The sequence below is a fragment of the Astatotilapia calliptera genome, chromosome 20, assembly GCF_900246225.1.
Source record: "Astatotilapia calliptera chromosome 20, fAstCal1.2, whole genome shotgun sequence".
Classification (NCBI taxonomy): Eukaryota; Metazoa; Chordata; class Actinopteri; order Cichliformes; family Cichlidae; genus Astatotilapia; species Astatotilapia calliptera.
This window is the reverse complement of record NC_039321.1, coordinates 10344052-10367201: the sequence shown is the minus strand read 5'-3', so window position 1 is coordinate 10367201 and position 23150 is coordinate 10344052. Positions and strand designations below refer to the sequence as shown.

Genomic DNA, 23150 nt, shown 5'->3' with positions numbered 1-23150 from the left:
AGGATTAAAGAAAATAACCATGGAACCTTTTTTATGCAGCTTACATAAAAATACACCTTTTTGGTCTTCATAGCTACATGCCAGTAATTTATATACTCTGAATTTTTTGACTTTTTGTCAACATTACAACAGTGATTTTCAAGGAGGCGTATTTGTACTCTGGGGGTACTTCTGCAGTTTCAAAGATCCATCCACCCATTTTCTTCTGTGTATCTGAAGTATCCTACACAGGGTATTCCAGCTACAATTTTCCATTCCTCCTGGTGGCTTCCAAGGCTTTCCCAGGTCAGACGAGGACTATAATCTCTCTGGGGTGATCGTGACTCAAGAGTTGGCAGTTCATCTTGTAATCGGAAGGTTGCTGGTCGCCCAGCTCCGACACTTCACCTGTTGCCTACTGGTGGTGGTCAGAGGGCCCGGTGGCGCCAGTGTCCAGCAGCCTCGCCTCTGTCAGTGCGCCCCAAGGCAGCTGTGGCTACAATGGAGCTTGCCATCACCAGTGTGTGAATGACTGAATGTAGTGTAAAGCGCTTTGGGGTCCTTAGGGACTAAGTAAAGTGCTATACAAATACAGGCCATTTACCATTTAGATTTCTTTTCTGATTTACTTTGAAAATAAAAATGACTAAACCAAGTCACTAAAACCAGATCTCAAAAACCAAAGGTTATAATAAATAAATGGTTGAAAGAATCAGCCCAGAATAATAGCTTAAGTTAGTTAATACTTCTTGTGCTCCAACGTCTAATCAGTGAGACTTTTACTTGGATAAACAAAAGGTAATAATAAGATAATTACATATACAGTTCTGGATAGCTTATCAATATAGATGGCAGATTTAACTGTAATAGAAATGGAGAAGCTGACTAAATATAATAGATGCCAATATATGTGTCAGTTTCTGAGTTTCACCATCAGAGGTCGCTGTGGAATTTATAGCGATTCTGAGGAATAGCGGCGCAGAAACGTCGCACTCTCTGATTGGCCGTCGCTGGCTGGGTTCAAACGATATTACGCATGCTCAGACTCCCTTTTACGGTTAGCTTCTGAAACCTGTCAGCTCAGCGAAGCGTAGATTTTCTTAATACCTTCAAATATTTCCCAGCACTTTCTGCCTCCGGTCGGAGAAGAATAGTGAAATCTACCTGTAGGTGTCACCGAGCTTGGAGTGTAACTTTTCCACGTGTGTCGCTGAAAGAAAGCGCAAAGAATGACGAGCATTTCAAAGCGGAAAGAAGAAAGTCATCTAGTGAATGGAGGTGTAAAGCAGTCCACATGGAGCAAAGCCTTCAACAGTAACGCTGTTTGGGAAGAGAAGGTCAGTCAGTTTGTCCTTTTTTGTTATGTTAGTGCTCTTGTTGTTAGTCGCCTCAAAGTTGTGAAAGCGTGTAATGTGGCAGTCATGGAGGTATGGCTGCGAAGGATTAATCTGGGCTAGCTGTCAGATCTAAAGGGAGTAGAGTTAATCGTCTTGGTGATTTTAGCCCTACTTTCAGATATTGCTCTTGTTTGTGGTTATTCATAACGAATTTCATTGCCTAATAAATATTGTAAGCCTTTCAAAGTCTGACTGATATATTGGTTGGTCGATAATATCACTGACATGCCCCTATAAGAGAATTTATTTATACCACTAAAATGTATTTATTTTAGTGGTATACTCAGTACTGGATGCAGAACATGTAGCTGAGTGTGTCAACATACAGTGCTGTATAGACAAAGGTAACCCGAGTAAATACAAAATGCAGGTTTTAAAAGATGAGTTCATTTATTAAAGTGGAAAAAATAATCTCCCCCCCCCCCCCCCCCCCCCCCCGGCTACATACCTAATAAGAATCTTGACAGTCTGGAAAGGTTTACAAAGCCATTTATAAGGCTTCGGGATGCCAGTGGACCACAGTGAGAGCCGTTATCCACAAATGGAGAGAACCTGTGGTGGCCCAGTGGTGAGCTTTCCCAGGAGTGCCGGACACAACTATTCCAAGAGTGCTTTGTCGACTCATCCAGGTGGACACAAAAGAACCCAGAACAACATCTAAAGAGCTTCTGGCCTCGCTTGCCTCAGTTAAGCACAATGTTCATGATTCCGCAACAAAAGACTGGTCAAAAATTGCATCTATTGGAGAGCTGCTGATTAAAAAGAACACAAAGGCTTGTCTCACATCTGCCAAAAAGCATCGTGATGATCTTCATGACTTGTGGGAAAATATTCTCTGAACTGATTAGACAAAAGTTGATTTTTTTTTTTTTCTTTTTCCCCACAAAATCTGTTACAACTGGCATAAAACTGACAGGGCATTTCTTATAAACATCATACCAACAGTCAAACGTGGTGGTGGTGGTGTGATGGTCTTGGGCTGTTTTGCTGTTTTAGGACCTGTTAAATAAAATGTTTGTTTTATTCCACAGGACGAGTTCTTAGATGTGATTTATTGGCTCCGACAAATTATTGCAATTGTCCTTGGTGTGATGTGGGGTGTAGCACCACTAAAAGGGTTTCTGGGAATAGCCATGTAAGTATTGTGTACAGCTTGTCTAAACCTTACATCTTTCACTGACCCTTTACATATCCTGTTGTACCAAAGGAAACACTGAAAAGCTAACATCTTTGTGTGTTTGTGTGCGCTTTTTAGATTCTGCATTATCAATGCTGGCGTCCTGTATGTATACTTCAGCAGCTTTCAGCAGATCGATGAGGAAGAGTATGGGGGCACGTGGGAACTCACCAAAGAAGGCTTCATGACATCTTTTGCCCTGTTTCTGGTGGGTTTAGTAATGTCTTTCAAAATGTATAAACTGTTGAAGTATAACAAAACTTCTTAGACTTTCAAAATAGGCTATTTTGGTTCCTGGTGTACATGCATGTAAATTCATGTTAGATGTCACATTGGGTTAAGCAAGGGTAGCACATTTGTAGTATGTTAGCAGTTCAAGGATGGCCCATTTACCTCTAGAGAGCTGTGTCAGTGGAGGCAGTGTACAAAGTATGTGCTGCTGTTGATCCGTCAGCCAGCCACAGAAATTCATGAAATTCAAACATACAAAGAGCTGAAGTGAAACGGAGTGTTAAAAGCAATGAAAAGCATCCACTGTCTGGGCTTTTCGTGCCGTTTTTATTGATCTTTGAAATTTTTTTTGTGTTTCTTCCATTCCCAATGAACGTAACACTAAAATGCAAAACTGTTACAAATAGGATGAAAGATTAAATCTTTAGTGCAGTGGCACTTTGGTGTCGCTGGAATTTGTTGAAATGCATTATTGTAAATAAGTGTTCATCAAGCAATTACACTAACAGTGCCTGCAGTTAATGACTTTATCTTATATGATTAATATGTAGCTTGCAAAGACGAGCAATAAATATGTATTCATTAGTGAATAGTTTGATGTTCTTTGTCATCTTGCTATAAACAGTGATATGATAAATATAATAAAAATTAGGGCTGCTCAATTAATTGAATTTTAATCACGATTACGATCTGGGCTTTCAACGATCATTAAAAATGACTGAGCCGATTATTAGCCCCTCCCTCATTTATCCGCGACACCTTAAAGGCCGGTCCGTGAAAATATTGTCGGGCATAAACCGGTCCGTGGCGCAAAAAAGGTTGGGGACCGCTGATTAAGAGGACCCGAGGGAAGCTCGGAAAGCTAAGCAGAAGTTATTTGGAGAGTGACTGCCGTTGGTTGAAAAGAGAGTTTAAAAAAAAAAAAAAAACTTCAGTGGTGTTGCACACTATTTTATATTATTTTTTTAAAGTCATTGTTAACCCTTTAAAGCCGGTCAGAGCTGCACGCTCCGTTTTGCGTAACTATTGTTAAATCCCTGTAGAACCTGAACCGTGTAAGCTAGCACAATAATTTGTTTTGCATATGAAACCGGAGGAGTTGTACTTGCATCTTATGCCATCAGCTTGTCCTCGGTCACGGTTTCGTTCCACATATAGCTTTGCAAAAACTGCATAAAAAGCGCTTGCAGGAACAAAAACATAATATTCCAGAAACACGCTTTGCCGATCCATCAGCTGTTCGTAACACTTCCCACAGTGAAATGATGCACATGCTGTTTTCTTTGCAAATTTGCATCATAGGATTGTTTTTTGTTTTTCCTGCAGTATATAAAAATTGCTGTATCTCCAAAATAAAACTATGAAGACACTCAAAATAAATTTCCTGTGGTGGGAAACTATTTTTTGCAACTTTATTGTATTTAAAGTTTTGAGGGATAAACCTCTTAAATTTCTCCAAGTAGAAATATATGTAAGCAAAACAAAAACGATTTTCAATTTTTTTTGTAGTTTATTGCACTTTTTTGCAATTTATGTAATTACTATGGACTTAATGCATACATATTATTAAAATATGGGCTATAACAGTTGTATTGATGTATAGCAACTTGAAATGCTCCCACAAATGGCACTACAGCATGTAAAAATATAATATAAGCTCTGGCGGACTTGGTTCTATAGTAGGTCTTAAAGGGTTAAATAAATATCGTCAAATAATCGTGATCTCAATTTCAGTGAAAATAATCGTGATTATCATTTTTGCCATAATCGAGCAGCCCTAATAAAAATAATATTTTGTTATATTTATTCTAATTTAAAACATCATAAATGAACATGTGTGTTTTTATACACGAGGAAGGCGACAGGCTTTTTCCACAGGCCTGTAGGGTGGATTTTTGCTACTACACATAATTATGTTAAATTCTTTTTAGTTTATTGCTTCTCAAACACAGATGAACACACAGAAGTACTTTTTCAATTCTAGACTGCCCAGGAGAAAGGAAACCTCTGAGTGAAATGCAGTGAAACTTTAAAAGTTTACAGCTGGTTGATTTTTAGATGAGGACCAGATGTTAAACTGCTACTACCAAAAACACCGTCACCTTAAACCTCCATATTCTCTTTTTTTCCTCCCCCTTCCCCCCCCCCCCCTCCCCTGAGTTTTTATTTCATTTATAGATTTTTGTGATCCATCAAATTTCAGCTCTTTGTCTAAAGCTTTTTAATTGTTTTCTTCTTATAGTATTTGATATTAATTTTCACCCTACTCTCTGACATGTTAGTTGATCAAATAAAAACAAACAAACAAAAACCTTCCAAATGCCAAGGAAGAAAATCCAGGGAAATATGTGCTCCTTAATAGGAATGGGTTTTTTTTTGTTTTTTTTTTCTCTAAATGCATTGTGAGATGTAGTTAAGGTGGTTTTGTAGATGTTTTTTCTGTTTTTGAAGAGCAAAAACCCCAAACAAACAAAGAAAAAATACCACCTCATTGAACTAGGTCCTTTTTAGATTAACCCCTTAGCAGTCCTACCAATTTTGCCTAAAATTTGTGAAAAAGGCATCTCCAAAATAAATTGCATGCTGCTCTTGAACCATTTGGAGTATATGCATGGTTTTGGTCTCTTTTGAAAGGAGACAATCTGTAGTTTGTTCCTGAGGTGTCAGAATCACTTTATGTCATACTGCTATTGAGTAATAGAACTTTGAACACACTAAAAAAGAGAGAAAAAAAAATCCGCCCAAGTTTTTTTTTGTAAGGAATGCATGCAGATGCCTACCTTGTGAGGTATTAGCTGGAAAACACAACAGGATCAAAGCATGAAGCCTTACCAAGCCACAATTCAAATTTGATAACAATATCTTAGAAAATGAGTGTTCTATGCAAGTTTATTTAGGTCTATGTATAGGCGCTACCCAAAAAAGGCCACTTGGAGACTCCAAATGGCCCTTTGTAACAATCAACACATAAAAGGCTGTAATTCTTGAATGCTTTTATGTACAGTCCTAATTTTGGTCTCTAATTAAAGGTTACACTCAGAGCTATTCTTACATCCAGATTTATTGTCAATACTTTACAAAATTACAGGAGCATAAACATTATACAGTGTTTTTTTTTCAATTTCGAAACAAATGTAAAGGGAAAAAAAAGTATTATGGCATTAATATTACTTCCACAACTGTTCTGTCACATTGTCTCTCCAAAACCTTCAGTTGTGTTTTTGGGGAACTTCCTCATTATTTTAAATCAAACTTGTCCTGACATTTGGGATAGAAACAAAATATTTAAAATATTCCCAATTTTTATCTGATCACTTTTAAATTGTATTTAAATGTATAATAATGAACTATACAACACTGTGAGGAAAACAAATCTGTACGCGTCCATCTAAAAATACTGAAACTAAATTTAAGGAAGTGATCCCTCTTCTTTTATTTTCGTCTGCGTCATGTACCAACATAATACAGAGCAACTACCTAAACGTCATTCTCTGTCATTTATCTTACTAACAGCACAACAACCTCACTGTATATGATGATGTGTACTGCAGATCCTCTGAAATGAGGATGAGACAAGGAAAATACAACTAAATTGAAGGCAAGCAAGTAACTTAATACTGGAACATCACAGGAACACTGACTTAAAACCCACTATATATACACATTATGTATATGCATCTGTGTGTGTATAAATATATATATAGTTTTTCACACAAATGTCTTTTTACAATTATATTTTTTAGAGATCATTGGCATCATGCCAGTCTTTATAACAATCTCGACTTGGCAAAAAGCACAAAGGCACATCACAGGAGGAGCACTTTACTGGTGTCTTTGCCTGGCAGTGTCTGCACCTCAGACGACCTGTGGTGCTGTGTCCACTGATATGCACAGGCTTGTGATGTGCTCTGTTTGGAGAGGGTGATGGTGCGTGCGATGGAGCAAGGCTGCCAGCTGCCGCTGCCAGCTCCTCAATAAGTGTCTCCCGAAAAGCCTTTTGGTGCATGGGTACCTCTCCTTTACCCTTTGTGATGCTCTTGTGAAGCAGGAAGGCATTCACAACAGCAATGTCCAGAAAATGATAAAAAAATGTCTTATACCACCTCTGAGTCTTGTGGATGACTTTATAGTAGTTTATCAAGGCATCGGAGTGGTCCACCCCACCCATGCACCTGCATTGACAGAAAAAACAAGAACAAACAGAATTGAATAACAAGAACAAACAAAATTGGATTTCCAAAAAACAAAATAAATAACATAATAGTTATATAGATTGTTGAATATAAAATACATACCGATTATACTCCTTCACTGCTGGTGGAACAGAGATGTCTTTCAGCACCCAGTGTCCATCTGCATCTCTAACTCTCCTTTGAACAGTGTCCCCAGCATGGGCTGTGTGGAGGGTTGAGCACAGGAACACATCCCTTGTGTCTCGCCACTGAACGAAGAGAAGGGAGTCCTTTCGGATCCATCTTATGCTGCCACGGGGAGATTTAGAGTCCAGGCAATTTTCTTTGGTTTTTGGAAATCCAATTCTATTTGTTCGTATTGTTCCACATGCCCAGATCCTCTTCTGAAGGAGGTCACGGAAAAGGGAGGGACTAGTATAAAAATTATCTACAAAAAGTTTGTATCCTGTGCCAAGCAACCGTGTATCGATAAGCTCCATCACGGATTCATAACTTAGTCCCTTGCCACTGTTTCCCTGCAGCTTCCCTTCATACACGAAAAAGTCCCATGTATATCCGTTGCTCGAATCTGCCAAAACAAAAAGTTTGTATCCCCAGCGAACAGGCTTATTTTTCATGTATTGCTTTATTCCAATACGTGCTTTGGAGGCAACCATTCGCTCGTCAATGGAAATTTCTTGGCCAGGGTTATAGTTTTTTTTACAGACCTCCCTCATCTCCGTGTATAATGGTTTTATTTTGCAGAGACGGTCAAAATCTGCCGTACCTCTTCTCTGCTCATTAGCAGCATTGTCCTCCAAACTGCTTAGGTGAAGGGAGCGGCAGATCCTTTGAAACTTCTTACAAGACATTATTTTTTTAGGGAATGGAAGGCTGTACAGTTTACTACCTCGCCAGTAATCAGTGATTGCAGGGAGTTTGACCAGACCCATATAAATCACCATGGCCATAAAAGCATACATGTCCTGTAAAGTCAAGTCAATCCATGGGTTAGAGGGCTTGTGGCATGTTGATCCAAAGTCATTTGTGTTTTTAATTATTGTCAGCAACATGGAGTTTGTGAAATAAAGTTGAAAAAGCTGTAAAAGTGTGTATGAAGCTGTAGTTATGATCTGAGGTCCTGGTGATTTGATGGGCCTGAAGGTGGGCTGTGGTGGTATTATGTCTGGAACATCTGTATCATTCCATCCCTCTTCAGATGTACTGGCTGGCATCTCAGCTTGACTGCTGCCAGTTCTCCCTCTCCCTCTTCCTCTTCCTCTCCCCCTACCTCTTGGCCTTCTGCCCCTACCTCTTGGCCTTCTGCTTCCAGAAACTCTTTGGAAAGTGGAAGGATGTGGCTCCTCTTCTGACGAAATGCTGTCATCGTGTTCCTCTGTACTTGTCTTTTTACTGGCTGGCTCCCATAGTTCATCTGATTCTGATGATTGTCTGTGATATACAAAAAAACAACAACGATATAAGTTAGCAGGAACACCTCAAAACACACACATTATATATATATATATATATATATATATATATATATATATATATATATATATACACACACACACACATTATATAAAGACACACGACGTGAGTTAGTAAGAACACAATCAAAACACAAAGATGCACACACACAAACAAACAATATAAACACAGCAGGAGTTAGTAAAAACGCATCAAACACACAGAGGAGCAGGCGCGCGCACACACACACAAAGGCACACATACAAACAGTAATATCATTCTATGATATAATAAACACTTACATGTCGAGCGTAGCGTCTCCTCCATCCAAAAAAATATCCTCTGCTACCGAGTCACCAAAGGAAACATCACTGTCTTCTTCGGAAATATCTTCCTCCGACTGATCACTGTCACGCCGAGTGCATTGTTCGAGGACTTCTTCCAGTGAGAAGTAAGTTTTCCTCTTTGCCATTTTGTACTTACAAAGCTCCTTTGGTCGCAAGTTCTCTCAAAACTTCTCTCAAAAACTTCTCTCAGAACGCGCTGTCGTCGCTATGCTCCTTTGGTCGCAAGTTCTCTCGAAACTTCTCTCAAAAACTTCTCTCAGAACGCGCTGTCGTCGCTATGAAAGTTTACGCAAAAGCGCACGAGTCACAAAAACCTTTTGCGCATGCAAATAGGAGGGCAAAAACAAGTGTCCTCCCCCTTAAGCTGCATATCAATCTTCTTTAAAGATCATTGGCTATCTGATACGCCAATCATTTTGACACTCTGCCACAATTGGAAGAAGTTACTGCCCATCAAAGGGGGGCTGGCCAGACCGCTGACCACCAGCTGTGTTTGGCTATCGCTGCTTGTTCACACCTGTGTGAAGCACCCATTGGTTCAAATGAGGTGTCAATCGAAAGTGCAGAGGTCAGCGGCCATTTTGAGATCAAAATACCCGGAATATTTACATGTCAAAAGCTGCTAATGCTTCAGGAAGCAGCGAAAATAGGATTATTCGCCGGCTACTTTGAAAAAATACTATTACATTCAGTGGATGTTTATCAACATATAAATGTCTCAGAGACTAAATATTGGACTGATTTGGATTGCCTGGACTCTTGGCAGTCTAACTACACCGTTTTTGTTGGAATATTATGAACCAGTGGACTAACAGGTGCAAAATAAGTGAGTACAGACCTTACTTTTTTTTTTTTTTTCGATGTTGGCAGCCTGACATAAACACTAATTGTACCTGCTATGTTGATTCTATCTTGAAATGCTTTACATCGTTCGAATCACGAGAATCTCAGCTTTCCAAATATATATAACATGTTTAGCTTCTTTTTTGATAAGTTTTTGTACGTAACCAATTAGTCCCCTAAACCATCCAATGTACCGCGGGCGGTACGTCCGACTGCTAAGGGGTTAAATATCTGGCACTGTGGCTCTGAGTACAGACACTCAGGAGTGTAGCTTGATGTTGATGGTTGTTTGAATTCTCTAAAATATTTGCCTGTCCGACATCTGACAGCAGATTCATACGTGTGTGTAGAAACCACAGTTTTGCAGGCAGGGCAATGATGTGCTATTTATAGTTTCTCATATGCCAAGCACATGACATTCTTTCAAATGGTCCAAATCAGGTGACTGCATCACAAATATAATAGTTTCAATATGGAAACAAAGATTCTCATCCAACTTCATTGTGATATTCCCCCAGATATGCAGTAAATCCAAACGTGTTTACAAATAGCAAGTTTCTGTTAAAATTCAATCCAAATTTGTGATGGTTATGTTTTAATTCTGTGTATTAAGCTTCACAGCCCAGCAGGAAGTTTGTTTTGGAAAAAAAGAGAGAATATGTGCTGAGAACCATTACCAGAAAATTTTGGTTTGTTGCCAAAGTGCTTGCTCATAGGGGGTCATGTGATTGCTGGGTTTTTCTCTGTATGTATTATTGTAGGGTCTACCTTACAACATAAATACATGTTCTTGTGAGAGATGAATATGATACAGTGTGAAGGTACCAAAAGTTCTGTATTACATCAGTGTTTTTAAGGCTATCTGATGGTTTTCTTCAGCTCAGTTTGAAATTTGTCAGGTCTGAGGCCCACGCTTTGATTGTCAGTGTAATCACATCTTTTTCTCTCTCTCTTGATCAGGTGGTGTGGATAATCTTTTACACAGCTCTACATTTTGACTGAGGAGGAATCTGTAAGACACTAAAAACATTGAACATTTCTGCTAAAGTAAATTGTCAAGATACAAGAACTCAGTGGTATGGGATTATCAGTGCTACTACATAAAGTATGGCTTCTCAGTGTGCAGTGCATCATGGGAATTGTCTTTGGAAGATCCAGGAAGAACACCGCAATGAAAATGTTCAAATACTGTCTTTTTTTTTTTTTTTTTTTTGAGTTTCTATTGAAGGCATATTTGATTCATTCATTTCCTTCAACACTTGTCTGTTAAAACACTAAAGGCACAGGAAACCATTTGGTTGAATCGGTATAAATTTTTATAAACAGTAGCTTGATGAGCGACGTGAACATCGATTTCGGGGTGAAGCGGAAACGAATAGCGAGCATGGCCACTGTTCTCGCGGGTTATTGCTCACGGGCTGGCCAGTCAGGTGACAGGTGCAGGACAGTAAAAACAGCGTGTCATCATTTAGTCGAGAGGGTTCAATCAGTCCACGGTTGAATGTTAAATGTCTCCTTTTATTTCAGGGACAAAAATCCACCATACCGGATGAACAGAAGTACTAGTAAAAGATTCAATCTGTGGCTTCACTGTTAATCCCCCAATCTACCTTATGTATATTTGTCTCTTTCTTTTTTTTTTTTTTAAGATCTTAGCTGCCTTAAAGTACAGCATATTACAGCTTACTGTTATGGTTACCAGCTACAGTATATGTATGTCTGTATTTTGAAGGCTGGAGTTATGTTTTCTTGTGAAATAGAACTCCATCCCCCCCCCTCAAGTGGATATAAACCTTCAATTTCTTAGTATTTCTAAAGATCTGCTGTCAAATTTAACGAATGTGAAAATTGTAGCTGGAGTCTAACTTTTAATATTGAAATAAATGCTGGTTGTAAGAGCGTGTATTGGCTAATATCCTATCTCAGTGTCACTAGTGTCAATGTGCTGCAGGAACAGATAACTATCAAATTTATCTCTCCATACATGTTCCTCAGTGGAAAAAGTGAGGAAACTTGCATGTTGTGGTCATATGCAATTAACAGATTTAAGTCAAACCTGATCTGTTAGAATTATTTTAATTTAATGTCTTTGATCTGGAAGCTACGTATGAGAAAGTCTTAGTTCTTGTGTTGAAATTAATTTAAACTTGTCTGTAAAATGTCTGCATTGTCCCCTTTCTTAAATCCAGCTTGTATTATGCAGATTTATTTGTATTTATGCCTTGTTTGATTAAACATTTTTCAGTATTTTATCATGAAGAACTTCAAAAAAAAAAAAAAAGCAGTTCATGCAAAGTTAATGCAATGGTACTGTTATATTAGATATGCAGCTGGTGTTTGAAAGGTTTGTATTTTCTGATCAAAATTTTGGGAATCATTAAACATGGGCTTTATTTGGCCTCCATTTTCAAAGAGGTGGTCTCTTGTTTATTGAATCTAAATTTAAAAAGTGATTGAATGAAAACTGAAACTGTCATTGGAAGAATATTTGTGAGTGTTTACTGTGACTGTTTTGTATGTATAGTTGCGAGAGGTAATGGCCACAAATTTTTATTTACCTGCGGTGTCTGCAGGTCGAACAGCAGGTAGGCAGGGTGGGAGCAGTCTTTTACAATGTTTGGGCTCTGTGTAACGGTAGCGTGTGTTTAATGTTAAAGAGGCCGCCAGTGATTTTTTTTTTTGATTTATTAATTTTTGGGCCGGTCTGGGGGTGACCTTCTGTAGAGCTACTGAGCAGTCAGCATCTCACACTGTGAGGCACCATGTTAACACACGGTCTATTGTGGAGTGGTAAAAGGTCACCAGCAGCTTTTCCTTGATCATTCCCAGACAGTGCAAATGTTGCTATGCCACAGTGTTGATTTCAAATTCAAATTTTATTTGTCATGTACACAGTCATACACAGTACGATATGCAGTGAATTTCTTAGACAACTGCTCGTGACCTAAAAAGAAAAGGCTATGAATAAGATAGGAAATAAATATGAAAATTAAAAAGGGTAAATTTAACTAGGAAGGAATAAGATAAAATGTATAAATTAAAGTTAAAAAATAAAATAACTGCACAACAAAATACACAGTACACAGTATAGAACTATATAAGAATGTATGAAGAAATATAAATATATATATACACAATAACAGCAGCTGTACAAGTATTAACTGGAAATGAAGAATATAATGACCAGTGTTGTGCAATTCACATTATTTAGTGTCTTGTGCGGTGCAAATATGCCCTTGAGGCCTTGAGTTCCCCACCCCGGACATACATTAATAAATAAAAAGACTAGAACTAACACTGAAACTAATAAAAACTAAACTAAAGCTAAAAAATTTCAAAAAGTAAACTGAACAACTGAGCTTTATATCACACGCCCTACGATGTCACAATGATACCATAAAGTTTCACAAAATCACACGCTGCATGAATTCTGTGTTAACATGCTGTCTGCATCATCAGTTCTGCTCCAATCATATGGCTAGGAAAAAACTTTAGTTTCTATTGGATCATCTCCGAACTTTACATGAGCACTTTCTTTGTTTGAGCTTTTAAAACAATATCTCAATACAATATTATATGACTTCACAATGACACAAAGTGACACTAGATTTCCAAGTTAACAATGGTGGCATCAGCATAAAAAGCACAAAGTTTTTAAACAACCCTTCCCGTTTAGGGGGTTCATCTTGTTGAACCCGTGCCATGAAGGCGGGTCAGAAGCCAAAAGGGCTCCAAATTGGTGCTACCGAGATGTACCTAATAAAATGTCCAGTGTGCGTATATATTGAAATGTAGTATTTATGACGTATGTAATTAACAGCTTGAAAAGTCAGCGTAAACTTCCCCTTGCACCTGTTTTTGAACGAGCTGACATCGTTCATAAAAACGAAGGAAACAGAGCTTGTGACGTCATCCCCCGGCTATGCAAAGGGGGGGATATGTGACGTAGAAGCCAAGATGGCGGCTCCCCTCTCCACGATGAAATTTTGGAAGCCGGGTAAGTAGGAATAAAAGAGGATAGATTAGCTTGTTGGTGGTTTGTTTGGGTTTGTATTTGTTAGCGTGAGCTGCTAACGTCGACCAGCGAGTCTCGGTGCGGCTGCAGCGGCGTTCACGGCAGCTGCGTGATTTCTGCAGCCGGCGCAGATCAGCTCGGTTTAACTGCGCGGAATCAAACTATAACCTTCCAGAGGAAAACAGACACACGCACTGTGGAGCAGGGTACAATAACACACATGATGGAGTTTGTGTGCGCCGAAACCTTTCTTTTATCGCTCTGCCATGACATGTTCATTGCACCAAATCAAATCCTCCTAAGTCCCTTTTTCCTCAGCCTGCCTGCGTTTAAATAAAATATCTTATCTTCTCCTCCTTCACCATCTGCTCTGCTTCAGGCTCTGAGGCACCGGGGATCTCAGAGGAGCGGGAGCTGAACTCAGAGACCACCGGCTCCCCCATCATCTTCAACCCCCACACCGCACTCTCCATAGAGAAGCAGCGACAGAAACTCCCCGTTTTTAAGGTTTTTAAACCGCTTTTGCACCTGCTCTAATGTTACAGGGTTATTTTGTGATCCCCTGTGCTTGTTGTTTAATTGTTCATTAAGTGCTTCTCGTTACTGCTGCCCCTCCAGCACAGAAACAACATCTTGTACTTGGTTGAGAGCTTCCAGACTGTAATCATAGTTGGTGAGACTGGATGTGGGAAGACGACACAGATACCTCAGGTTAGTGTGATTTACTCCATGCAACATTTATGGCATAAAAGATGAATGACAAAAAACCGTTTTCTTGCATTTATGATAGCAGTCAGGAAAAAAAAAGGGGGGGTGGTGGGGTACCTTCAAAGTCATGCTGCAGTGACTCACACCTTTTCATGTGGATTAACTCCCACAGCGGTTTAACATGACCTTGTTTTTTGGTGCTTTTTGGAGCCTCTTTTGAAAGCAAGTGTTTGGACCACATCAGCTAGAATGTAATTTATGCACAGTCCACTTTTCATGCTTTGTACTTCCCTCCTTTTTTGGATCTACCTTCTCTTTTTTCATGTGATTTTCATCAGTACCTGCTGGAGGCTGGCTGGGCAGCGGAGGGGAAGGTGATTGGAGTGACACAGCCTCGACGTGTGGCTGCTATCTCTGTAAGAACCCCACTGATCTCCTCTTATTGCGCGGCTCCTTCGCTGTTTGCCAATGTCATTCCCTTCACAGCAGTTCAGCTCACACCGAAGGTCACACACATTCCTTAAACTCTGTATTTTCGCCCCTCTTTGTTTCCTGCTGATAGGTAGCTAACCGTGTGGCAGAGGAGAGAGGGGCCCTGCTGGGCCATGAGGTGGGCTACACTATTAGATTCGATGACTGTTCTGATCCCCACGCTACGAGGATCAAGGTATTTGCTTGTCAGTTGTGTTTGTGGCCTCAGCGATAAGCCTTTTACATGTGTGGTTGTAGGAAAGCCCAGTTCTGTTTGTGTGGGGGGGAAAAAATGTTTTAGAGGTCGTATTTGAGAAAAACAACTCAGACTTATCATCTGATGTGAATTGTGAATGTTTCTCAATATTTTAAGAGGCTAATTGGGGATCAGCCTCAGCAATACTGATATTTGGGGGGAAGTCCTAACACTAATATGTCATTATTTGGGGGAAAATATCTCATAATCTAAAGATAAGAAACCTTGTTTTCAGGAAAGTGTGTGGCTGTGATCACTGGATCTTTGTAACCCATGGGCAGAAATTTCATTGAATCTCTCTGTAAATGTTCTTCAGTGCTTAACTGCACCTGTGTGCTTCAGTTTCTAACAGATGGCATGCTGGTGCGAGAGATGATGTCTGATCCACTTCTGAAAAAGTACAGGTACATGATTGCAATAGAGCCATTAAGCAGTCCCTTTTCTCTGCATGGCAAATACGTTACTAGGGAGGCCGCATGTACAAAACCAGGACACAGAGTTGTCATGATGCTGGCCTGTGATCTTCACACTGAGATATCTGCTAAAAATCCTAACTCTTACACGTAAAGTTATTTTTGTTATAAAGTATTAATTAATGTTTACTTTTTTGCAACTAATGTTCTTCATTGTACCCTCACCCAAAGTGTGTTGATGCTAGACGAGGCGCATGAGAGGACCCTCTATACAGACATAGCGATTGGTCTGCTAAAGAAGGTAATGCCCGCTGAAACGAATCTAAATTTTACGTTAATGTCACTCATTAATTTACAGCTGTTTAAGTAGGAGAGAAAGTTGTGGCTCATTCCTCTGACTTTCATCCGTTTCTCTCCGATTTTTCGGCAGATTCAGAAGAAGCGACGAGACCTGAGGCTGATTGTGGCCTCTGCCACTCTTGATGCCAAGGTGACTGAATCATTAAGATGAGCAGATTTGCTTGATTAGACAGAAAAGATAAACAAAAGACCGACAGAGGGAAAGCTGATGTCAGGTCAGATCACGTTGTACTGACATCTGCGATACCCTGATGATAGAAAGACACAATCAGGCCACGATTGTGCTAAGCATTACCCGAGTCAGCTGAAATGTCATATCAGATGTGTTCTGTACGTTCAGTTTAAAAAGGCTTTTATCTACACCTGCCATGTTTTTCAGCTAAACGGCGCTGGAAGTTGTGAACTTTCTCAAATGTCAGAGTGAGGGCACCAACTGTTTCTTTGGTTTGGTTAAAGTGAATCACACATTAAATTCAGTTTTAAATGTTTAATGTGTTAAATCTTTGCCAAGCCTGCCAGCTGTGGAAGCAGTGTAGTTGGCTTCTTTAATGTTAATGCAATTATAATGCCTCCATTCAAACGTGAGACAAATCAACTAGTGGTTAAATGCTTTATTAATGTCCATTTTATTAATTGAAATACGAATATTATGTGAAGAAATTCCATGACTTCTTCAACCTGAATGAGTCCGGCGATCCGAGCAAAGACACCTGTGGAATTCTGACAGTAGAGGGACGCTCTTACCCGGTGGATATCTTCTACACCGTCAGGTAGGCAACACACAGAATCCAAACTGAGCAAATAGTCTGTTATTTTTGCATATTCCTTTTTGTTGTTGTTGTTGTTTTTCCTGAGGTATGTTTGGTTTGCTTTCAGTCCTGTCCCAGATTATGTGAAAGCTACGGTGGAGACTGTGCTCAAGATTCACGAGACTGAGGATGATGGAGATGTCCTGGCTTTTCTCACTGGGCAGGTTAGCAGCCATATCATTTACTGACCTAGCTTTTATTCGACATCAGTGTGAAAACAGTAAAAACCAAATCATCCCATATACCAGGTTTCTTAATGGTTTCGATTGTTTTCTTTTTCACCTTAGGAGGAGGTGGAGAAGGTGGTGTCCCTGCTGCAGGATCAGGCCAGGACTCTGTCACGGTACGGCATGAAGAAGCACCTGAGAATTTTGCCCATGTATTCTGGTCTTCCTTACGCCGATCAGATGAAGGTCTTTGAGCGGGTGCCCTCTTCTGTTCGCAAGGTAAAAATCTTGTTTTTGTGTGTTTATATGGACAATCCAAGATGCAAGTCAGGCTGGATAATCATATCAACATTTTTAGTTAATGGATGAAATAACTGCCATTTTTGGCATATATTAACAATCTTTTACTGTTATGATGAATTTCTTGTAATGATAGAAATGGTACAGACTGGTGACGTATGAGCCAGCACAAGCAAATAAACCTTTATTAACACAATATCATTTAATTTTTCTTCCAGGTTGTGGTGGCCACTAATATAGCTGAGACCTCCATCACTATAAATGGAATTGTATTTGTCATTGACTGTGCGTTTGTGAAGCTGCGAGCCTATAATCCTTGCACTGCCATTGAATCGCTGGTGGTCACGCCCATCTCCAAGGCTTCAGCCAGTCAGAGGGCGGGGAGAGCTGGACGCAACCGACCTGGGAAATGCTTTCGACTGTACACGGGTATGTGTGAACCTCCAGCCATATGATACACGCAATGAACATATTTTTATTTACATTTTTGTTCATTATAACTCCCTTTCCCTGTCTTTTCTTGTCTGCATGTCTCCCTGTCCACTTTATCGCTGCTGTTCCTTTGTCAGAGGAGGACTTTGAGAAACTGCCGGCTTCCACTGTGCCAGAGATGCAGCGCTCCAATTTGGCCCCTGTCATCCTGCAGCTCAAAGCGTTGGGCATTGACAACGTGCTGCGGTTCAGCTTTCTCTCTGTGAGTGGCTCGCTTTGAATCCACAGAGTAGCTGTGATGTGTTCAGCCACTGTGAAAGGAATCGTAGTTTATATTTTTATTAGAAAGAGAAATGTGCATAGCAACTATAAAATGAATGCAGTTTGTGTTTTTAAAGATGTCATGGCCTCCTAAGAGTGCTAATTACCACTCCATTGTGTCGTTTAGAGTAAATATTGTGCTTAAAATTGCCTTTATTTTTATTATGATTTATTAGCCTCCTCCAGCTCAGACTATGGTTCAGGCACTGGAGCTTCTCTACGCTCTGGGAGGTAAGAAACAAGGTCCTTAAAAATTATGTGAAATAGTGGAAAAGCAAAGTTTGTCCTTCAACTATAGGACTAGCTTTCAAAATCCTGCACTCACAAGCTTCTTCGAGGTAAAATGTCCTCGTGCAAAATGCAGACTCGTCGCTAATTTTGTGTCTCTTGGCAGGTTTGGATCATTACGGCCGTTTGACTGATCCCATGGGTGTGCGGATGGCAGAGTTTCCCCTCAGCCCCATGTTTGCTAAGATGCTCCTAGAGTCGGGAAACTTTGGGTGCTCCAAAGAGATTGTTACCATAGCAGCAATGATGCAGATTCAGAATATATTTGTCGTGCCACCCAATCAGAAGAAAGCTGCTGTAAGTGGAAACCGGCCCTCAGACGGAGCATGTTGTATTTTTAGCAGAAATGCTAAGTCAGCAAAATAATTATCCTATTTATTTATTTATTTTTGTTATCTCTGCCTGCAGGCCCGCGAGCACAGGAAGTTTGCAGTCGCAGAAGGAGACCACCTCACCATGCTGAATGTGTATGAAGCATTCATTAAGGTATAGTTCTGAGCGCACGTATGCACATTCCTCAGACTGTGACCACGAACTTTGCCAAAGCCTGGAGTAAAGTCAACTCTGACCTTGTGTTTTTTACTTCTTTCCGGCAGCACCAGAAGAGCTCCCAGTGGTGTCAGGAGCATTTTCTCAACTACAAGGGTCTGCTGCGAGCTGTGACTGTACGAGAGCAGCTCCGGCGCCTCATGAACAAGTTTAAAGTGCCGCGAACATCCAGTGAAGGTATGCGTTTTCTTTCTGGGCTTGTACCAGCCGAGTACACACATTCAGTCCAAGACACATTCTGACTTGTTAGGCACGAAGTCTCCTGTTTTTAAGCTGTTTCACCGTAATCTTCTTGATGTGTGTCTCGCACAGGTGATCCAGATGTGATCTTGAAGTGCATTGTCTCTGGATTTTTTGCTAATGCAGCTCGCATTCACCATTCTGGTTCCTACCGGTAAGGACAAACGTCTGTCACTTTATTAGATGTCTCAGTTTTCCCACCTGAGGGGTTTTAACAGTTTTCATATTTTGTTTTGTTTTTTACAAAAACCACTTGGTGCACTCCGTCATTCTTTTTCCTTTGCCAGGACTTTACGAGACGATCGTGAGCTTCACATCCACCCAAACTCTGTGCTGTACGGAGAGAAACCTCCAAAGTGGTCAGTGTTCATTCTTTGAGCTGCTGAAGTGTCAGTAATGATCTTAAGGCTTTGCAGAGAACTGAAATGCCTAACTGTTTCTAAAAGCATCTTTTATTTGGACATGTTTGAGAGAAACATGCTGTAAACATTTCTGTGTTGCATTCTTTCAGGGTTGTCTTCAATGAAGTGGTGCAGACATCAAAATACTACATGCGTGACGTGACTGCTGTTGAGTCGTCTTGGCTGGTTGAGTTGGCCCCTCACTTTTACAAGCAAGCCAAGGTATGTCAAACAATTAAAGCTGACCAGCTTATTATTTGTTATTAATCTCAAATATATATTGTGCAATAATTGTTGTGTTTTGTTTTTAATCTCAGTTCCAAAAGAGTTGCGATGCTGTGTAAAAATGTAAATAAAAATGATGCGCAAATCTCGCAAACCCATATTTTATTCACAAGGGAACATAGGAAGTATCAAATGTTTAAACAGTGGCTCATTTTGAATTTGTTGGCAGTAACGTGTCTCAAAAAACTGGGATGGCGTAACAAAAAGCTGGAAAAGTAAGGGGGTATTGAAAAGAAATGGCTGGTGGAATATTTTGCAAGTAATTAAGTGAACTGGGACTGCGCCTACAGATTGTAGAGCTTCAGAATAATGGTCTTCAACATAAAATTGCAAATAATTTGATTCATCATCATCCATAGAACAAACGATTCTGTAGAACACAACTGTTAATCTTGACGTAGCATTTTCAGTGGGAGAAACAGTTAGTCTCTCATCTAAGGCAGTTTATATTGTAAGATAGATCCTACAACCCAACAATCATATGACTCCCCTATGACAATCATATTACTCAACAATCCATCCAAAGTCCATCAGCTGGTCTCCTCAGCTCATAGATGGTTACATACTGTTAAAAGCAGCGGGGATGCCACGCAGTGGTAAATGTGGGCTCTTTCTAACTTTTCTCAGACATGTTGGTGCTATGACATTCAAAACAACCCTTTTTTTTTTCTTAAGAAAAAAAACTTTTTATTTTTATTTCTACGTTCCATCTGATTTGAAGAAAGATGTGAAAATCACTGCATTTTGTTTTTATTTACATTTTACATAGTTTAACAACTTATTTGGAATTTGGGGTTGTATGGAGACAGTCTGTGAACAAGCTCACAGCTTCTGTATTTTTTTGATTTTGTTTTATTATTATTATTATTATTATTATTTTTTTTGTGTCTTTTAGCATGGCTCGCTGGCCAGCAAGAGATCCAGGGTCCTCTAAATCTCCTCATCACTTCACCACGATAAAAGAGGAAGAATAATTTACCACTGTGCCCCTTCTCCATTTCACTGTATATAAAGATGTAATATATATATGTATATTTATTGTCCACCTGCACAACCCCATCTACACTATGTGGCCATGCTACACTGGGATTCAGCGGTATAATTTAAATGTTGATGTAAACATTTAAACTTGCTCCATTTGAGTGTGTCTCGGTTTTGGCTGTGCTGTAGTGTATATTCAGTCTATGAGAGTAAATGCTAATGAATGTGAAATGAGTCTAGGCTGTGCCTGACCCAGTGTCCATTCTGGGACGGTCATGTAGTTCATTCATATATATGTGTGTGTATATATATATAATCATAGCAGGCTCAGGTCCAGGGAAGGGCTTCGGTGCCACAGGCCTGTCCACACCTGGTCCCAGGCTGCATTTTTTTTAAAAAGTGCTATATTTTGTTTCCTGTTGCCGATGGATGATAGACCCTGGTCTGTGAGGGCGTGTCCTTTAAGAGCATGGTTTTTGTTTGTTTGTAGTTATTTTGCTTTCCCCACAAACTGGGTGCCTTTTATGTTTAAATTAGTTTAATTAACCTCAGATTTAATTTTGATGTCTTATAAATTTCTTTTCCTTCATACAGAATGTAGTGGTATATATTTCCAACACATCTACAGCATACCAAAACTCATGATTTTGTTCAGTCAACCTGAGATCCTCCAATAATGATACTGTGAAGGGATAGCATTACTTTTGGATCCTCGTTTTACACTCTTACCGCTCGACTACAGTATAGCTCAGACATAGTGGCCTTGTCACCACTTTGTGCCAGTTTATTTTGACAGTGTGTTTTGCATTTCATTTTGAAATGTAATTGTAGATGTAAGGGGGGGGAAAATTACACCCAAACATTGTAAACAAAAAGCTGTGAAACTAAAACAAATGAAGTGCCATTTGTTCCTGTGATGACGTAAAGTGCATCCAAAGCCTCAAAAGACACTGTAGCAAACATCTGACTTCTTCTTATGGTTTCATGGTTTTAACAAGTTCATTTGTTTGTTTTTGTGTCCATGAGTATTGTCTAAGCAGCTGTTTAGTAAAAGGGTTTTTACATTCCACATGTATGGATTCATGAGTTTGTCTTTTTGTTTTCCTTCAGAGGTGTTTGGCCCTGAAAGCTTCAGTGAGCTGTATAATAAAGGTTTTGATATTATACTCTGCTGGCATCAAACCAGTACAGTTACTCCTGCCACCAAATTTTACATCTACATGCCTGTTTTTTCTTCTTCTTTTTTTAGGTTATAACTGTAGATGCAAACAAAACACCAAACAGTAGGTAGGCAAACAAATTCAAATTAGATGACTACGATTAAAAGTATCTCTGCATGCTAAGTTGTGCTCTGATGTAGACCTGTACATTTAAGATCACCTCGTAGACTTGTTGCAGATGAAAATATTTGAGGTGACTTGTTCTCTCTTATTTTGTGCAGACACTGAGTATGTATGCAGCCAAAGCAGTAATCTGTAGACCCGTGTAACAGCTTACCTCTGAGATACAACCTGCCACCTGCCATCTCTTCCTCCCATCATCAAATAAAGCCTTACTGTCATACACTTAAGTGCTGAGTGTCATTTGCTGTGCTCACTTAACTCTTTAAAGCCAAGTGCATTATATTTGATATATAATTTTTTTTGAGACTTTTACATCATCAGCATATTGGTTTTTTTTTTTTTTTTTTGTCCCTTCCCGAAAAACCAAAATAAATGTCACATTAAATTTATAAGGAATAAATTACCCCCAAAATAGCCTGATGTAGCATATATGTAAATTAATGTCTTTATATAGACTTTTAAATTTCAACAGAAGTTTCAATAAATACTATTTTCAGAAAATTTGAATTTTATAAATTATTTAATGTTTCAGGCTTTAGAAGGTTAACTGGTGTTCTTGCAGTACATGTGTCCGCCGGGGGGTGTCACCATTGCACCGCAAACAGTGCCGCCGAGGCACAATTATTCAGAAGCTCATCAGTAAGTGCAGAGGCATTTATCAGTGTCTGTATGTGTATTTGTTCCGCTTGTGGTACGTGCGTGTGCTGTAAGCGGCTGCTTTTGCTGTGACAACTTGCTTTGTGGATCATTTGGAGGTGCGGTCTGATGAGCGCCTGGGCCCTAGCTGCAGTAATCTGTGTACACAATCGGAAATGTAGACACTGCATGAGTATATTTAAGCGCATTTGGCACAGATGTAAGTTTTGTTTAACTGAGACTTTTCTGTTTGGTTTATTTATTTATTTTTTAAATGCTCTTTTTTTCTTTAAACTTTCCTCCAACTTCTAGGAGTGTGCAGCAAATGCTCTTTGGGCCACATGTTACTAGATACTACAAAACAATCCAAACAGCATGTCGCAACCTTATTTTTTGATATATGTGTTGCATACAAAATTTTACAATACACACAAACAACAAACCAATCAAACAAAAATAACAAAACTCTTTGGAGTTCCTAGTGAGGGTGGAAAGGTCCAGGGGTTCAAATAATGTGAATTATTTGAAGAACAAACTTCTAACACCAATAATTGTA

The 23150-nt window shown here is 39.5% G+C and overlaps 3 protein-coding genes across 5 annotated transcripts; 2 read left to right on the top strand and 1 right to left on the bottom strand.

Moving 5' to 3' along the window:
• The first annotated feature begins 960 nt into the window (after window positions 1–960).
• Window positions 961–10826, top strand: rab5if (RAB5 interacting factor). The gene is made up of 4 exons (XM_026153666.1): window positions 961–1316; window positions 2408–2511; window positions 2632–2761; window positions 10580–10826. Exons 1-4 carry the CDS (start codon window positions 1209–1211, stop codon window positions 10619–10621), a joined length of 384 nt encoding a protein of 127 aa, XP_026009451.1. The 5' UTR covers window positions 961–1208; the 3' UTR covers window positions 10622–10826.
• Window positions 6076–9601, bottom strand: LOC113013073 (piggyBac transposable element-derived protein 4-like). The gene is made up of 3 exons (XM_026153665.1): window positions 8732–9601; window positions 7080–8408; window positions 6076–6956 (listed from the first exon to the last, which is right to left on the bottom strand). Exons 1-3 carry the CDS (start codon window positions 8899–8901, stop codon window positions 6524–6526), a joined length of 1932 nt encoding a protein of 643 aa, XP_026009450.1. The 5' UTR covers window positions 8902–9601; the 3' UTR covers window positions 6076–6523.
• Window positions 10827–13468: 2642 nt separating the features above from the next.
• On the top strand, window positions 13469–22185 carry dhx35 (DEAH-box helicase 35). Of its 3 annotated transcripts, XR_003270847.1 has the most exons (22): window positions 13469–13616; window positions 14014–14141; window positions 14253–14345; window positions 14681–14758; window positions 14905–15009; window positions 15412–15473; window positions 15714–15783; window positions 15913–15972; window positions 16500–16612; window positions 16719–16815; window positions 16939–17097; window positions 17337–17547; window positions 17688–17812; window positions 18048–18102; window positions 18266–18456; window positions 18568–18645; window positions 18756–18885; window positions 19021–19102; window positions 19236–19307; window positions 19460–19571; window positions 20530–21902; window positions 22057–22185. XR_003270847.1 is itself a non-coding variant. In XM_026154704.1 (21 exons), the coding sequence occupies exons 1-21, from the start codon at window positions 13577–13579 to the stop codon at window positions 20566–20568; spliced, it is 2100 nt and encodes a 699-aa protein (XP_026010489.1). In that variant the 5' UTR covers window positions 13469–13576; the 3' UTR covers window positions 20569–22185. The 3 variants fall into 3 exon arrangements, 2 of the variants coding, with proteins under 2 accessions (XP_026010489.1, XP_026010490.1); XM_026154704.1 differs by having other exon boundaries at window positions 20530–22185; XM_026154705.1 differs by lacking the exon at window positions 13469–13616 and adding an exon at window positions 13692–13840 and having other exon boundaries at window positions 20530–22185.
• Window positions 22186–23150: the final 965 nt, after the last annotated feature.

What these genes read in the sequence shown, in the direction of transcription:
- rab5if (XM_026153666.1), top strand. Translation starts at nt 1,209, where the DNA reads ATGACGAGCATTTCAAAGCGGAAAGAAGAAAGTCATCTAGTGAATGGA. An exon ending in ACGCTGTTTGGGAAGAGAAG is followed by an intron (nt 1,317 to 2,407) that starts GTCAGTCAGTTT and finishes TTTATTCCACAG; the next exon opens with GACGAGTTCTTAGATGTGAT. An exon ending in CATCTTTTGCCCTGTTTCTG is followed by an intron (nt 2,762 to 10,579) that starts GTGGGTTTAGTA and finishes TCTCTTGATCAG; the next exon opens with GTGGTGTGGATAATCTTTTA.
- LOC113013073 (XM_026153665.1), bottom strand. Translation starts at nt 8,901, where the DNA reads ATGGCAAAGAGGAAAACTTACTTCTCACTGGAAGAAGTCCTCGAACAA. An exon ending in GGAGACGCTACGCTCGACAT is followed by an intron (nt 8,409 to 8,731) that starts GTAAGTGTTTAT and finishes TGTATATCACAG; the next exon opens with ACAATCATCAGAATCAGATG. An exon ending in GCAGTGAAGGAGTATAATCG is followed by an intron (nt 6,957 to 7,079) that starts GTATGTATTTTA and finishes CTGTCAATGCAG; the next exon opens with GTGCATGGGTGGGGTGGACC.
- dhx35 (XM_026154704.1), top strand. Translation starts at nt 13,577, where the DNA reads ATGGCGGCTCCCCTCTCCACGATGAAATTTTGGAAGCCGG. An exon ending in CCCACGCTACGAGGATCAAG is followed by an intron (nt 15,010 to 15,411) that starts GTATTTGCTTGT and finishes TGTGTGCTTCAG; the next exon opens with TTTCTAACAGATGGCATGCT. An exon ending in TGCGGTTCAGCTTTCTCTCT is followed by an intron (nt 17,813 to 18,047) that starts GTGAGTGGCTCG and finishes ATGATTTATTAG; the next exon opens with CCTCCTCCAGCTCAGACTAT.